This window comes from Dromiciops gliroides, chromosome 4 (assembly GCF_019393635.1).
Source record: "Dromiciops gliroides isolate mDroGli1 chromosome 4, mDroGli1.pri, whole genome shotgun sequence".
Lineage (NCBI taxonomy): Eukaryota > Metazoa > Chordata > Mammalia > Microbiotheria > Microbiotheriidae > Dromiciops > Dromiciops gliroides.
Window position 1 is genome coordinate 448,213,500 of NC_057864.1, and position 17,151 is coordinate 448,230,650.

The 17,151-nt window shown below is 38.7% G+C and overlaps 1 protein-coding gene across 2 annotated transcripts in view; it reads right to left on the reverse strand.

The window, feature by feature from the left end:
* Nucleotides 1–6,485, reverse strand: part of WARS2 (tryptophanyl tRNA synthetase 2, mitochondrial) — a 73,116-nt gene extending 66,631 nt beyond the window's left edge. For both annotated transcript variants that reach the window (XM_043999932.1, XM_043999934.1), the window contains exon 1: nucleotides 6,366–6,485. In XM_043999932.1, coding sequence (XP_043855867.1) covers nucleotides 6,366–6,455 — 90 coding nt within the window. In that variant the 5' untranslated portion in view covers nucleotides 6,456–6,485. The remainder of the gene's footprint in view (nucleotides 1–6,365) is intronic.
* Between the last annotated feature and the right edge of the window lie 10,666 nt (nucleotides 6,486–17,151).

Genomic DNA, 17,151 nt, shown 5'->3' on the forward strand with positions numbered 1-17,151 from the left:
CTACTATACTTATTATGAATATAACATGAGTAGAGGTTAGACTACATGGCCTTTGATATCAGTTTCAACTCTGAGATGTCAGGCATTGTGCTTATAATTGAATCTACAAACACAAAAGTGAAAGATTGTCCTGGTCCTCAAGAAGCTCACCCAACAGGGGGAGAAAACACATATAAGTGGCAGTGAAAAAAAGATCTTTTGGTCTGAGGAATCTCAGAACAATAGGGCAGTCAACTGACACTTTTAAGAAACAATAGAGGGGCAGGTAGATGGCGCAGTGGATAGAGCACTGGCCATGGAGTCAGGAGTACCTGAGTTCAAATCCGGCCTCAGACACTTAACACTTACTAGCTGTGTGACCCTGGGCAAGTCACTTAACCCCAACTGCCTCGCTTAAAAAAAAAAAACAAACAATAGAAGTGTTGGGGGCAGCTAGGTGGCACAGTGGATAAAGCATGGCCCTGAATTCAGGAGGACCCGAGTTCAAATTCGGCCTCAGACACTTGACACTTACTAGATATGTGACTCTGGGCAAGTCACTTAACCCTCATTGCCTCACAAAAAAAAGAAAGAAAGAAAGAAAGAAAGAAAGAAAGAAAGAAAGAAAGAAAGAAAGAAAGAAAGAAAGAAAGAAAGAAAGAAAGAAAGAAAGAAAGAAACATGAAGGCATGGGCAGTGGTTAGGGTGGTAAAAGAACAGGATCAGATCTAAGGCCAGCTGCTGGATAAGGAGAGAAAGATTTCACCAAACAGAACTGTCCATTCAAGGCCAAAGTTTCTGCAGGGCAGGGCCTCTGGAGGTCAGGTTGGAGGCTACAGGGGCAGCCACAGCAAGTTGGAAAATGGTCATGGTGAAAAAACAAAACCAAAACAAACAAACATAGTCCAGAAAATATCCCAAGGCACTCCACTAAACACATCTCTACAATTTAATACCCACCAATGAGATACCACTCTTGGTCTAAGGAATCAACAAATTTAGACTCCACCAAATTTCTTATCCCCACACCTCTGCATCCAGTCTCCAAGGATTGTGGCACATTCTTCCAATTTATTTACCTCTTTGAGGTTTACTTATTAGCAGACCTTCCAATTAGCTTTGTTTTTTTTCATTTAGAAATTGTCAATTTGCATGTGGCTCGGCTCCTTCAGTAGTATATTAATTTACAGTTACTAAATCAAGATCTCACCAATTGTCAATCTTTGTCAATGTCCATTGGTCCACTTTTATACCACTGTCATTGCAGAAGCAAGAAGGACTGAGGCATTTTATTTCATGGCCCACCATATTCAAATAATTTATCAAACTGATTATTATAATTATATATTAATAATACAGATTATTACCCCCCTGCACTTTTCTTGAGAGACTTGTACAGCAGACATAGTGGTTCATTTTATATCTTTCACGCCTACTAGAGCATGCACTCCACTAGCATAGAATTAGAAAATCCAGGTTCATCTCCACAACACAACCGAGGCAACAAAGACATTTATCTGGAGCTCCTTTATGTCTCTGTGATCTCAAACCATCCACTTGAGCTGATACTAATGATGCAACCCCATCAAAGACGAGTCTCGGCATGTGGAAAGATAAACAAACCATCAAAATCGAATACTGTGAAATTGTAATACAACTGGCCCGAAGATGAGATGGGAACAGGTACCTCCATACCCCACTACCACACTCCTACTTCCTTCCAAGAGGTGAGGGATTCTGAGTATGGAACATTGCATAAGTTTTCAGGCCACTTTCAATGTGTCAATTAATGCTACTGAGTGGTGGGTTGTTGTTTTTTCCCCTTCTTTGTTATAAGAATAACTCTGGAAGAGTGAAAGGGAAATATGCTGGGAAATATGGTTAATATATAAACAAAAGACATAGGTAAAAAGTTACAAAGGAAAAAAATATATTTGAGCACCCCATATACAGAAATATATTTGAAAACTTGCAATGATGGCTGCTGACAGAAGCGACAGATAAGTTTAACATTAGGTTAGCAAAAGTTCTATTGATTATAGTTAGTAATATTAATGAAGATGTCAATGTTGACAGAGATCTTCATAGCATGTGACTGCTGCTGTTCTTAAGTCATTTATCAGCTTGTTCATCTCAAGATCCTCAGAAAGTACAGTGGTTCTGAAGAAATGGGCTATTAATTAGATATATTTCGGAAGTCCAAGAGGCAGCATGGCTTATCGGATAGAGAGATGGCCTTGAAGATCTGGGTTTAAGTCCCAGTGTGAACACATGCTAGCTAAACAAGTCAATGAACTTCTGAGTGATCTGAGCAACTCCCTAAAACTAGAAGTTGTAGAGAAGGTGTCAAACCTCATTGGTAGAGAGTTTCTTACTCTGGTGTAGAGATATCCTTAGACCAATGAAAACAGGCTCAGGCTCTACTCCCTATCCCTGTACAGCACATTCACTCCATTTGTTTTCTAATGACTTTCTTCCCAACCCTTTTTTTATTGGGGAACACCTGGGAAAATGAAACCCTTTTTTCTAACTAGCACATATCCCATAACTTGGTAATTATATGCCTGTTTTTGTCCATTCCTATATATTTTTACCAAAAATTATGAGATATAACTCCACATGTAGCCTTTAAGTATTAGAATACCGAGCTTCCACAATACAAGCTCAGTGACAATTATTTTTCTTTGGTTTTGTTGTATTTCCAACTACTTTATAATATGACCTTGGATCAGTAAGCCACTCGTAAACTATTCTTAAAAATCATAATGTTGAAAAAATAAAATACCTCATACATTAAAAAAAAAAAGAAAAGAAAAATAATCATAATGTTTTGTTATGGAGAGTTATTTACAAGTACAAGTAATGCTATGATCCCTTCATTTGTGTTTGTTAGCAAGAACACCCTCTCTTATGGAAATGATTGATCATAATTTCGTGGTAAATGCAACTCTTTTCTTTATTCCTTTCTAAAACTGCTAATGCTAAAATGTGAATTTCTTTCCTTTGTTCTCAGCTCAAACAAAATATTTTTCACCTTCTCTTCATGTTATGAGATATAATAAATATGTCGAATGCATCTGTTTTAAGGACCCAATTTTCCCTTCACGTATCTCCGCATCTGTTCATGGAACTTTTCAAAGGCAAATTCTCAAAAGGAGAGGAAGACACATACAGGAAAAGTGGCCATAAATTTTTACTGGTTCTTTTCTAAGACCACTTTGGCAATAATACCATTTGACAAATATGTCTCTCAGATATCTAGCAGTCTCCCAAAGATACTAATACTGCCTAACATTTGTGTGGCTATTCATACTTAAAAAAAAAAAACTGTCACATACATCATCTCATTTGGTTTTTACAGCTTTCAAATTTAAATAAAAAGGTTGGATTCACTGTCTTAGCCTTGAAAAAGTGTCATTATATGGAAGCACTACTGACATTATAATTTCCCTAAAAATCTATCCCAACTTAGATCAGTTTTTATGTGGACTACGAAAATTCTCTCCATGTAACTGCATTGGGCCTTAGAACAAACCAGATTACCAGCTACTAAACCTGAAGAGTTGTGCTGTTTAGCTATAAATGTGATAAAAGCCACAGCAGAAGTTGTTATCACTTCTTTAGTGTTTGTGATCAGTAAAATTTCTCATACCAGTCAGATTGTACTTTACCAACATGCGTTATAGGATCTTTCCTTATTATTTCACCAAGATTAGCATTCATTTATTTAAAAAATATTTAAGTGCCTACTATTAAATGTGGCAGCTAGGTGATATGGTATATAAAGTGCTGGGCCTGAAGTCAGGAAGACTTGAGTCCAAATTTGACCTCAAATATTTAGCTGTTGATGTTGGGCAAGTCACTTCATCTCCTCAGACTCAGTTTCCTCATCTGTAAAACGGGAATAATAGTAGCACCTAAGTTCCAAGGTTGTTGTGAGGATCAAATAACCTAGCTTTGTAAAACTATAGCACCTTCAGAGCCATGTAAATTATAATTATGATTATTATGTGGCAAGGTACTACCAAAGATTAAAAAATTACATGCCTATATTCTATCAGCTATAACTTCTGAGAAAAAAGAGGGAATCTAGAATCAAAGCCAAGCTACACAGTCAATGTCCTATAGTATTTACCAATATGGTGTGTCACTTATGAACTTTTGGCCAATCAAGGTGAAAATGCTGTTATCATATTCTGACATTCTGAGGATAATTCAGAGTTGCATCCCTGTCCTCAGCTAGTTTTCCACTCTTAATTCAATTTCTACAGGGCCTGTAGTACAGAGATGCTGGGCTGGCAGCCCCTCTTGTCTTTCTACAGCTGCCATCAGTGACTTCCCAATATCTAAGCAATTCCAGCTCCACCCTGTATCTTCCCCACATATCCCTAGGGGGCCTCAGCATTGAAGCACCCCAACTAATGTGAAATGATGCCGAATTAATTCTGACAGGCATGGCTATTTGACTTCACTATCTCATACTTATAAATTCTTTTTTTTTTCAAGTTCTCATAAAAGATGGGTTCTGGTGAAAGACATTTTTCTTTACCTCTCTTGGCTGTACTCCTAACTCTTCAGACTTTCTCTACTGTACAAATTCAGCCTGGAAACTCAATCTAGTCCTAGACCACTCATAATAGAAGCATATTCCACTCCTGGGGCCTCTCCTACTTATTGGCTGCTTCCTCCCAGAACTTCTATTTTAAATAGATTGCCCAGGTCAGCCATATCTTCATTCCTCCCCAGGCTGCACTCCTGATTTGACCAAATCCTGTTTCTGGTACCTATACCTCTGCCCCCTACCCCATACATTTCAGTTTCCTTTGTATTTCCACTGTATTTCTCTTCCCCATATGCCTTTGGAACGTAAGCTCTTTCAGAACAGAGACTGTTCTTTTGCTTGTATTTGTATTCGTCACGTACTATAGTGCCTGGTGTGTAATAATGCTTGTTGACTTGACTTGCCCTAACTTATCATTATTGTCCTATCATCTAAGTTCTGCTTCAATACTTCATTATGGCATAGAGAAGACCCCAGGTATTTTGAAGGCTGTCAGGTTCCCATAGGTAGATTCTGTTAAGCTGGAAACTCTTTAAACATTAGACATTGCCTAACAATCAACGTAGCTAAGTATAGACTCTTCCCCAGAAGTTTAGCAAACAGTTTGGGCCACAGCAACCGGTCATTGGCTACTAATTGGCTACTAGAGAGGCTTCAATTTCCTGAGTGTAGAGTTTTCATAAAGCTGAAATCACAAATCTTCTTAAGTATTGAAAAAAGTGTGATGACCACTGCTCTGAATACTAAATACTTTCCATCCAGGATTGCAACACTTCAATCCAAGGAGAAGATAATGCATTGGCTACTTAATTTCTCCTGGATGCAACACTGTAGTGGTACTATGGCCAGAAAGATGTAGCTAAGGGAAAGTTCTGGGTTTAGGGTTAAGTGCCAGTAAGGGTTTGTTATCTTATCAACCCATCGTTCTCTTAACCTTCCCTCTATGGAAGCTGCTACCTGAGGCCAAAATACTAAGATGTAAGCACTAGTAAGGTGAGAAATATGCTGGATTTGGAATCTAAAGGCATAGGTTTGAATCTAAGCTCTACCACTCACAATATAATTATGGATATGTATATTTTCCTCTTCCCTTTTCTGTAAAAGAAGGTATTTAGAGCAGGTGGCATCCAAAGTCCTTTCCAGCTCTAACCTTATGATCCAAAAAAATATGGTTCTGGGGAAATACAACTGGGCTTCCCAGTTGGGGGAGTAGAAGCACAACTACATAGTAAAGAGGACCAACTCAGATTCAGGAATAAAGCCAAAGTGGTAAAATACAAACAGTGCTGGATATGGGACGGAAGGACGCGGATTCCAAATTGTCCTGGTTAACTTACTAGTTAGCTGTGTGACCCTAGGGAAAAAAATCACTTAATTTCACTGGGGCTTAGTTTCCTTAAGCCAAAATGACCTCTAAGATCACTTCCAGCACCACTTCCCAGGTTCCAAGGACTGAGTAAACAGTGCCCGGAAGGGCCAGGAGGAAGGGAAAGCAAAGGTTGAGCGCTCCAGGCTCACAGCTCCCTACTACTCAGGCAGAAGGGTAGAAAAGAGGTGTAAGCTATGATCACGTGAATGGCGTTGGCGGAAAAAAGTCTCAAGCAAGCGCGGGCTAAACGTCCGTACGTCACGTAACGTCACCGCGCACCGGGTCAAAGGCAACTCTTCCAAAATGAAGGTCGCACCACAAGCGTTGAGGCGCGTTGTCACCGCTGCCCCTCTTTCCCACAAGAAAAATGAGGTAGAAGCAATCGAGAAGGGTCGTCGAGGGGTGGGAAGGGCCGTGGCAGCGGCGACTGGAGGAGGAGGGGCTTCTTTTGGTTACCTGGGGGACGGGATCCGCACCGGCTCCGCCATGAAATGACCGAATGAAGCTGCGGCATCCGCGCGCCTTCCGCACCAGGTACAGCGCCATCTTGAGAGGGGCAGGCGCCGGTGCCGTTTGGTGACGTCATCCGGCAAGCGCCGGAAGTTTAGTTTCAGATGACCGTGCCCCGCTCCCCGGTGGCTTGACGTCTGTTACTGCGGATGACTTGCCTCCAGATTCTCGGAGCCTCTTGAGTCTGCAGAGCTTGCGTCCGATTCTCTTTCCCAGGCCTCTTCAAAGACCCCCCTGGACTTTGCTTCCTCCCCCCACTCCCCCACCTCCAGAAAAGCAGCTTGAGCGACATAGACAAAAAGTGAATTTAAAAAACCATACAGTGGAAAGGACGGAGGGGTTAGTTTGGAGAAGAGAAGGCAGGTGGGGGGAGGGGGTGGCCTGCAGGGTGGACGAGGTAGCTGAGTTCAGCAAGTTCTCGAAGATTGGCTTGTGCAAAGAGGGATACACGAGTTGGGGCCTGAGAGCATCGGGTGCAATGAACCGCCCCAGAATGTAATAGACCCTTTCTCCCTACTGGGGAGGGTGGGGGGTTGGGATGGAAGAGAACCCTTGGGGGAGTGGTACGGAGGGGAGTCGAGGATAGGCATTACAGAGTGTTTAAAATGCGTGGATTTTGGTATTTGCTAACGTGGAAGTCTGGAAGCAGCTGACAGAATAGCAATATCTAACTTCCTTGCAAAGGTGGGGTTTTTTTTGGGGGGGGGATTGGATTAGACTGACAGTAGAGACTCAAATAATCACCTCTTCAGTGTAATGTGATAATAATAAACAGCTAACAAAAAGGAAAATTGTTTTTTTTTGTTTCCACTTTGTTCAACAAACGTTAATATTTGCTACTTCAAGTCCTGTGGTAGGTTGACATGTAAATAAAAAGACCCTGACCTCTAGCAAATTATAATCTAGTAAATGATTTTTAAAAAGCTATAATAAACAGAACATACAGGTCCCAGAGGAGGTAATAAGGAAGGGCTATTTGGGTTCAGAGTGATGTGTTGTACACAGTTTCAAATTTATTACAAATTAGATGTTTACATGAAATGTTGACGCAGTCTTTGTATTACAAAGTTACACACCTCATTTGCCTTTATTTTCTTCCCTATCCTGCTTGAACTCTAGTCATAGTCAACCTTGGCATCATTCTTGAATTTCAAACCACTTTGACTTTTGTTATCCTACACTGTTGCCATCCTAACTCACATAGCTAAGGATGTGTCCATTTACCCACATCCACCCCCTTCCTATTCAGACTGTTAGTCTTGCTTTGTCACTAAAGTAACAAAGGACACTAAATGACCTACCTAATTGCCAAATACAACAAACTTTTTTCATTACAATTTTTTTTTGATAGCATTTTTCTAGTTCTTTGTCTTCAAAGACATTTTTTTCCCTTTCTGTTGTACCCATTGGGAAAATTCATCCTCTAATAGACTCCCAGAACCTTGTTGAACATTGTGTTTTGTTCTCTTTGAATTCAGTATTTCTTTTTAACTCATAAAGCTGTTTTAAATTCTAGAATACAGAAAAAGAATTCAGACACTGCCCTCAAGAGGTTTGCAATCCTACCTTTGGGGGTAAAATCCTACCCAAAAATGATAAGGGCAAAGATGCAAGAAGGCAATTAAAAGTGATATTTGAAGCCCCTTTCCTCAAAGCTTTTCTACTTTGTGTCCTTTTTATATACTCAGTACTCTCTATTTCATCAGATTCAACTATCTCTAAATGACTCTCAAATCTTTATTTTTAGCCTCAGCTTTTCTCCTGTGAACCATTAGGCACTGTTCTAAATACTGGAGATACAAAGAAAAAGCAAAAAAAAAAATTTTTTTTTAATTAAAAAAACTGTCCTTGCTCTCAAGGAACATTATCTTCATATATAATATGAAAGACTATAATACCTTAATGTATCTGAATGCTAGCTAGCCATTATTATCTCATTGATGTTAGTACTCCATCCATTAGTGAATATTGTACCTATATATATCTTATTCAGTACCACCTTCATCCATGCCCTCCCTTAAATCTTTCACAGGGGACCCACCTAAAATGCTGAAGACCTTCCAGACTTTTTTTTTTTAATGAAAATTTTATTGCTGTCTTGTTTTTACATCACCTAAGTTTCCCACCATATTTTTCCCCAAGGAGCCAGCCCTTATAATAAAGAGAAAAGGAAGGGGGGAAAAAAAGAGTTCTGCACATCTAAACAATGTACCAAATAGGTCTGACATTTTGCAGACATCTATGGCCCCCTACTTTTTTTTTTTTTTTTTTTTTTTTTTTTTTAGTGAGGCAATTGGGGTTAAGTGACTTGCCCAGGGTCACACAGCTAGTAAGTGTTAAGTGTCTGAGGCCAGATTTGAACTCAGGTACTCCTGACTCCAGGGCTAGTGCTTTATCCACTGCACCACCTAGCCGCCCCTGCCCCCTACTTTTTAAAGGGAGCAGAGAGAAGTGTCTTCTCATGGAGCCCAGCATGGGCATTCAATTTTGATTACTTTATCATACTTCCCATTTAAAGTATTGTCATCTTTGTGTATGTTGTTTTTCTGCTGCTTCTTACTTTGCATCCCTTTTAAGTCTTTCCATGCTTCTCTATATTCATCATGTTCATGGTTGCTTACAACAGTTCGATTCTATTCATGTACCACAGCTTGTTTAGCCATTCTCCAGCCAATGGTCATCTATTTGGTTTACAATTATTTGCCAGCTCAAAAAGTGCTATCAATATTTTAGTGAGTATGGGGCCTTTTTGTCATTGACTTCCTCAGAGTATATATATACATCTAGTTGTAAAACTTGTGGATCAAAAACTGGACATTTTAGTCATTTTCTTTTGGATGACTCCAGATTGCCTTCCAGAATGTTTGTAACTATTCATACCTCTACCAACACTCCATTACCATGCCTGTCTTTCCACAAACTGTCCAATATTGAGAATGTTTATGTTTTGTCTTCTTTGCTAATCTACTGGAGGTTATGTAAAACTTCAGGTAGTTTTGATTTGCATTTCTTAGAGACCTGGAGCATTCTTTGATATGGTTGTCAATAATTTGTATTTCTTTTGAGAAATGTTCATCATTTTTGACTACTTGACCTATTAGAAAATGGCTTTTGGTCTTTTATATTTTTGTTAATTGTGTACATATCTTGGATATTAGACCTCTATCAAAGATTTGATACAAGGTTGTTTTTTTTGGGTTTTTTGGTATTTTTTAGTGAGGCAGTTGGGGTTAAGTGACTTGCCCAGGGTCACACAGCTAGTGAGTGCTAAGTGTCTGAGGTCAGATTTGAATTCAGGTACTCCTGACTCCAAGGCTGGTGCTCTATTCACTGCACCACCTAGCTGCCCGATACAAGGGTTTTTTTTTTATAGATAACTGCTGCTTATTCTAAATTTGTTAATTTTGTTTGTGCAAAAGCATTTCGGTTTCATATAATCAAAGTTAGCTCTATCTTGTCTTTTGTAATTGCCTCTATCACTTGTTTGGCTAAGAATTCGCCCTCTGTGGACATCTCTAGATCTCTTAACAATAAATAAGTACAAGTGGAGGACATGAGCTTCTCATCATGTTATTCCATGCTCTTATTACATAACTGGCCTACTTTCTTTTCCAATGACATATCTCTTCTTTGATATCAGTCTTCAAGCATTTATTAAGCACTTATTACTGTGTTACATGTTGGAAATACCAAGAAAAGGGAAAACAAATCAATTGTCTCAAGGAGTATATGGCATAATGGATATATTATAAGATATCTTTTTATTATTTTCATTAATGTTATTTTTCAACTTCTTTTGTAGTATGGTAGTATGTTATTTATGTGTACCATAGTTCTCTCCATTGCCTTTCCATTATAAATAACTTTAATTCTTCAAAAAATGTCCTATTCCATAATTTACAGCCCTACAGTTTCCCTGAAAGTGTCTTTGAAAGGATGAGCCTTTATTTCAGAAATAATCTTAGGATCATTAAAGCCACTATACAACTTCCAAATGCAATCTAGTCTAGTTTGCTCCTATTCATTTCTCAACCCAAGTTATTTTCTGTGTTCAGGGGCTATCCAAGATGAAGAAACAACGCAATGGCTATTTAACTGCATATCATAGTTTGGACCACAGACATTCTCTGCCCACTTATTTCATTTTTTGGGGGGGGGGTTGTTTTCCTATAAGGGGAGTTAAGCCAAACTTTTGTAACTATATGTATAATTTAGGAGGTTCTGCAATATTAGAAGCTTTGGTGCCCTTAGCACAGTGTTAACTATATAGCTAGATTGTGTAGTAGATGGAGTATTGGACTTAGAGCCAAGAAGACCTGAGTTGAGTTCACATCTGGCCTCAGACTCTTACTGACTGTGTAAGCCTGGTCACATTACTAACCTCTGTTTGCCTCAATTTCCTCATCTATAAAATGGGATAATAATAGCACCTACCTCCCAGTGTATGTGAGGATCAAATGAAATCTTTATAAAGAGCTTAGCACGGTGCTCAGCACATAGTAGATACTATATAAATTGGCACATATTAGGTGCTAGTAAATTTTATCAGTAGTAGTAGTATTTTTTCCACTCTACCCCAGCCATATTCAATCAGTTGTCAAGTGTTATAGATTCTATCAATAAAGCTCTTAGATATATCAAATCAAAACAAATCTTTCATGTGATAGTATATCAAATGTTTGAAGAATACTATCATTTTCTTTCCTGACTCTTCCTTGATCTCAGTTAAATACCCTTTCAGTCAGTGTTCATATTTCCATATATTTCAGATCTGTCACTATCCTACATTTTTCTTAATAAGTTGGGCCCAGAACTAAATTATAGTTCTCTAAATATTTTCTGACCAGGATAGAGAACTACTTAGGTTCTGTCTTTCTTAATGGGGCCTATGATAATATTAGTAAATTTTGGCTGCTATAAAAATAATAACTAAGAATTACATAAATTTGAACAATAACCAAGTTGTATATGTGTATAGTTTGTTCCTCACAGTAATCCTATAAGGTAGAATCTGTTATTATAACCATTTTACAGATTAAACTGAGGCTGAGAGACATTAAGTGACTTGTTCAAGGTCACACAGCTAAGTATTGGAGGCAAAATTCAAACTCAAAAATTCCTAACTTCAAGTCCAGGACCCTGTCCAATTAATCACACTGCTGATTCATGTTAAACTTTCCAGATTGTTTTTCACACAACTATTATCTAGCCATTCTTCCCCCTTGGAAGGTGTGAAGTTGATTTTTTTTTAACCACAGGTAGAACAGTACAATTATTCTCATTAATTTTTGTCTTATTAAATTTGACCTATTCTAGCCTGTCTAAATCTTTTTACATCTGACTCCTTCATCCAGTATTTTAGCTTCCCTCCTGGATCCATGTTATCTGCTAATTTACCTACATTGTCGATAAGGTGGGGAGCTGTCTTCTAAGCAGGTTAGCTAGGTACAATTCTTAGCCCATGCACATTCTTTTGAGATAGTCTGGTATAGAGAAAATAAGATTGGATTGACAATCAGAGAACCTGGGGTTTTATCCTATATTTCACCTATGAATGGGGGTCTTGGACAAGTTATTTCATTACTTTTTTGAGCCTCAGTTTCCTCATGTAAAATAAGGGACCTGAACAAAATTATAGCTAAGCTTACTTTCTTAGGAAAATGTGACCTAGACATTGAAATACTTTAAGCATTTCTCAAGAAAGGAAATCAGGTTACTGCGTCATCACCTGTCCTTTGAGAAGCCATGCTGGCTTTTATGATCATGGTTTCCCTTTCTAAGGTCTCAAAATTCACCCTTTTTTCCCCCTGTGGGGCAATGGGGGTTAAGTGACTTGCCCAGGGTCACACAGCTAGTAGATGTCAAGTGTCTGAGGCCGGATTTGAACTCAGGTCCTCTTGAATCCAGGGCCGGTGCTTTATCCACTGAGCCACCTCGCTGCCCACAATTCACCCTCTTAATTCAGTTTTTATAGGTTTTCCAGAAATAAAAGTTAAGCATGCATTTGAGAGAAATTATTATCTTATATTAATAAACAACTATTAAATTAGGATTAAGGTTTTCCCTTTTTTTTTTCCTCATTAAGGTACCAGTCCTTACAGGTCTTTCAGTCCCTGAGGAACATTGCTGATGAGATTGCCCAAATCCTCCTGGAAAATGCTCTGTGATCTTGGGTGCCACCCCAGCCAAGCAAAAGACCTTACAAACAGAATTTCATCTAGGTGAATTCTTGCCCTTGGGAAGTCTGTGCCCTTATAGCCCCCCGCTGGCCCCACTGGTTTAAGGTGGCCCAGCTTATAAAAGAAAAACCAACCAGAGTGATCTGGGTACGATGGATTCCCCCGTTCAGATTGCTGGAGGCAGCTGAGTTTCATGAGTAAGTCACATTCTCAGCAGGAAGGACTGAAGACTTTTAGTTCACCTCATTAATATGTCTACCCCCTCATTAGTTGTTCACCAGTTAGGGTCGATTTTTACCTGTCAGAGGCATCTCCTTTTCCAAAGGCATTTAAGCATTCGGTGATCTCCACGGCTTTGTCTTTGGTTACTAAGAGAGACCACTCACCATAATTTATTATTTGCTAGCCTAATTAATAAGTTGACTATTAATTACTCAGAAACACCAGCTTTTCATTCATCTCACATATCTATAACAGATAACTTTTGACTGATACTTAAGTTTATGCAAATTGGAATCAAGACCTAGATTCAAATTCTGATCCTTCATATATAATTATAGTTATAGTTAGTTATAGTTATTTAACCTTTCTGGGCCTCAGAATTTTGAGCTTTCTGTCTTGTAAAATGATGTAAACTAGATGATAACTTAAATTCTGTGATCCTGAAGTCATACTTCTGGTATTTGAAACTCAAACTAAAACCTTTAGAGTGGCAAATTGCAGACCATGTGCCTGAAATGAAGGTATCATTTTCTTCATCTTTAAAATGAAAGTATTGGATTGGTGACATAATTTAAAGGTTTAATTCGGGGGCTATATTTTATATCGCCACAACTATAAGTATGATTTGGATAAATATTTGACTTTTTAAAATAGATTCTATCAATAGGAAGCAATAAGCAGTTAAAATTAATAACATATATATATATGTATATATGTGTATATATGTCTGTGTGTGTGTGTGTATATATATATATATATATACATATATATATACATATATACATAACCTATATCAGATTACCTGCTGTCTAGGGGAGGGGGAAAAATCTGAAATTGAAAAGCTTGTATAAACAAAAATTTAAAAATATCTTTACATGTAATGGGAAAAAAATAAATAAAATACTTTATTAAAATTAACAACTGATTATAGAAGGAAACAGAAGGTTTATTTACAAAGCAAATTAGGCCCACTTGGTACAGAAACTGGCATCCAAATAGACCTCAAATTGTGTTCTTAAGTCATTAAAAAAAAAAAGAGCATACATTGTATTCTTCCTATTCTGGGTAAAAGGAAGGGCCTAACAAATTTTATAAAATTTTCTGTCAAAAATGTTTTGAAAAATGTTTGGTGCTTAAAATGATATCATTCAAGGATTTGTTCATTTGCTTATATGCAACATCTCATTTCCCAACAGTGTCAATAACAAAGCATAACAAAAATTTGGATGATATACAACTGTCCAAAGCTCTATATTGGCATATATCAAAATGCTGATATAAATACATTTAAGAACATAAGGCCATATAACATACTATATATGTATGTATATATAATACATGGATGTGTAATATGAGTTTTTAATCAATACATTTTATTTTATTGTTACTTATGGTAGTTTTTCTCCCTTAACATTCACTGTAAATCCTAGCTTCCTCGAACAAGAAGATTAAAACCAGACTGGCAGAGGGAGAAAGGTTTCTATTGCAACCATGTGTGTCAGAAGAAAGGATTGGGTTTCTTTGCCCGAGAACATCAAGGGGAACTTGCACCTCTGCAGACACACCTCTATTCCTCAGTAATGGAGAGTTTATACCGACTCAGATTTAAATGGGATAAGGAAAGAGTTTAAATCCACTCTGCTCTGGTGCTATGCACAGCCCTCATGTCTCAAGGTATCCAGTTTTGTTTCTTTAATTCAATTCAAAGTGTCAGGTTGGCATTCAGATGCTGATCAAGGTAATGGAGAGGGTTTCCATACACATTTATCCACTTAGAAGAAATGTTCAGGCTCGACAGGAGTGGACGGCATCCGTGTTCAAGACTGACTTCAAGCATAAACATTCAACTCTGGGCTTTCATCTGCTGTGGTGTATTCGCCTCAGACATGGAGGAGGAGGAATCATAAGAGGGACAGACACATTCGTCCTCTCACTGGGGAAGGAGGGAATTCCTTGGATATTGTCACCATTGACTGAGTTCACTCAGCAAATTCCAAGGCATAATGAATGCCTATCAGAGTCCTTCAGTTGTTTCTTAAAGTAGATCAGATATGGGGCAGGGAAATGGCACAGTGTATAAAGCACCAGCCCTGGATTCAGGAGAACCTGAGTTCAAATCTGGCCTCAGACACTTGACACTTACTAGCCGCGTGACTCTGGGTAAGTCACTTAACCTTCATTGCCTCGGGGGGAGGGGGAATATACTATTAGGAGACACCCAATTTTCCAGAGCTAAGGCCCAGTGAGCAAGCTGTGCCCTGAGCTCATCATAACAGTAATCCTTTGCATTCACCCTCTGGATGACCTCAGCCACAGTAAAATCCCAGATCGGTTTCACATGATTATTGTATCGATTTGACCAACGCCAGGTATTCTCTGAGTTTGGACAAGCACCAGACAACCTTGGACAAATTCTTGTCATGAAGCCATGCTATGAATCAAAATTGTCACATTGTTGCTGTTACCCCTCATTATCAGGGCTACCACTCACTGCATGGCCATTGGTATAAATATTGAGATCTCCCCCTACCACCCCAGGTCTTCCTACAAGGGTCAGGGCCCTGGCACATGTGTGTAATTTGCCTCTTTGCTTGCAAGCCATTTTCCTCACTTTTGAAATTAAACTTCTATTTGATTCCTGACTCTCCTGTCTCTAACCTGCCCCATCAGCTCTGGCCATCCACAGGTCAGAGACCGGTTTGGTCCAGTTGGCCATGTCTACTGTGTATTTAGCAGAAAGGCAAAAATGATCCCTTTTCTCAAGGAGTTTGCACTATTCGGAGAGATAACATGCCAACAACCACATACAGACAAGATGTAGACAGTATAAGCTGGAGATAATCATAGAGTGAAGGCACAAACATTAAGGGAGAGCAGTCATGGTTCCTGCAGAAGGAGGATTTGAGTGAGACTTGAAGGAAGCTCATGACGCCACAAAGGAGAGAATTGCAGGCATGAGGGCCTACTCTTACCTTTTTCCATATTCAAAGAAGCAAATCCATTATCCCTACCTTCCTGCTATATCACTACGTATTTTTCTGAAATTTATCAAAAAAGAAAAAAAGTATTGGAGTTGGCAGTCACACCTCTAGGACACCCATTAGAAATCCTCTCAATTTCAGTAGAGAATCCAGGTTTTTGCCCTTTCTGTGACTTGGCATGCTACAAGGCTGCACCCAGCATGACCAGAGGAATCTTAAACAGCATGAAGATAGTCAGGGGAATGGTATTTTTGCGCACTGAATTTTATTGGTAATGCATTGTGCATTGTTAGCCCCAAAAAAAATTCTAACCTTATTATTGAAAACTTTAACAGTCTTAAGTTATTATTAGGCCATACTGTGAATATCAGTAAGTATTTTATTGAGAGTCTACTTCTACATCTTGTAAGTCACTGTGCTAGATGATATGCAGGGATTTAAGACTGAATAAGAGCCAGCATGCACAAATGGTTTGAAGTCCAGCCTTGGAGTTAGGAAGACCTGGGCTAAAATCTTACATCTGACACAGACTAGCTATGTGGCCATGGGCCAATCACCTAACCTCTCAGTGCCCCCAGATAATTCTTTAAGATTAGCAGTTATGCTGAATTTCATTGGAGAGGACACTGTCCATGCTGGAAGTAGCCAGTGTAGGGAAGGAGAAATGGGATTTCCTCCATACTCTTTTTTTTTTTTTAATGAGGCAATTAGGGTTAAGTGACTTGCCCAGGGTCACACAGCTAGTAAGTGTTAAGTGTCTGAGGCTGGATTTGAACTCAGGTACTCCTGACTCCAGGGCCGGTGCTCTATCCACTGCACCATCTAGCTTCCCCTGTCCATACTCTTCCAAGTCAGTAAATGTAGTCACAGAATGTAGTCATAAATGATGAGGTGGTTTTTTTTAAAGAACCTTAAATATTTTTGTCTTAAAAAAAAGACATCAATAAAATTTCTTTTATCACCAGAATTTCTCCATGTCCCTTTTCCCTGACTTTTCTAGAGAGCCGTCCCATATAACAAATAATATTTTTTTTGTTTTGGGGTTTTGTGGGGAAATGGGGGCTAAGTCACTTGCCCAGGGTCACACAGCTAGTAAGTGGCAAGTGTCTAAGGCCAGATTTGAACTCAGATCCTCCTGAATCCAGGGCTGGTGCTTTATCCACTGCACCATCTAGCTGCCCCTTGTTTTTTGTTTTTGTTTTTTACAAATAATATTTTTAAAAGATAAAAGGAAGAGAGGGAAGTCATTAAAATCAATCATACATAGAAAAAAGTATGACAGTATATGCAATGAACCACACCCATGGTTCTCTGCAAAAGATTAGCATGGTATTTCTCATATCTCTTTGG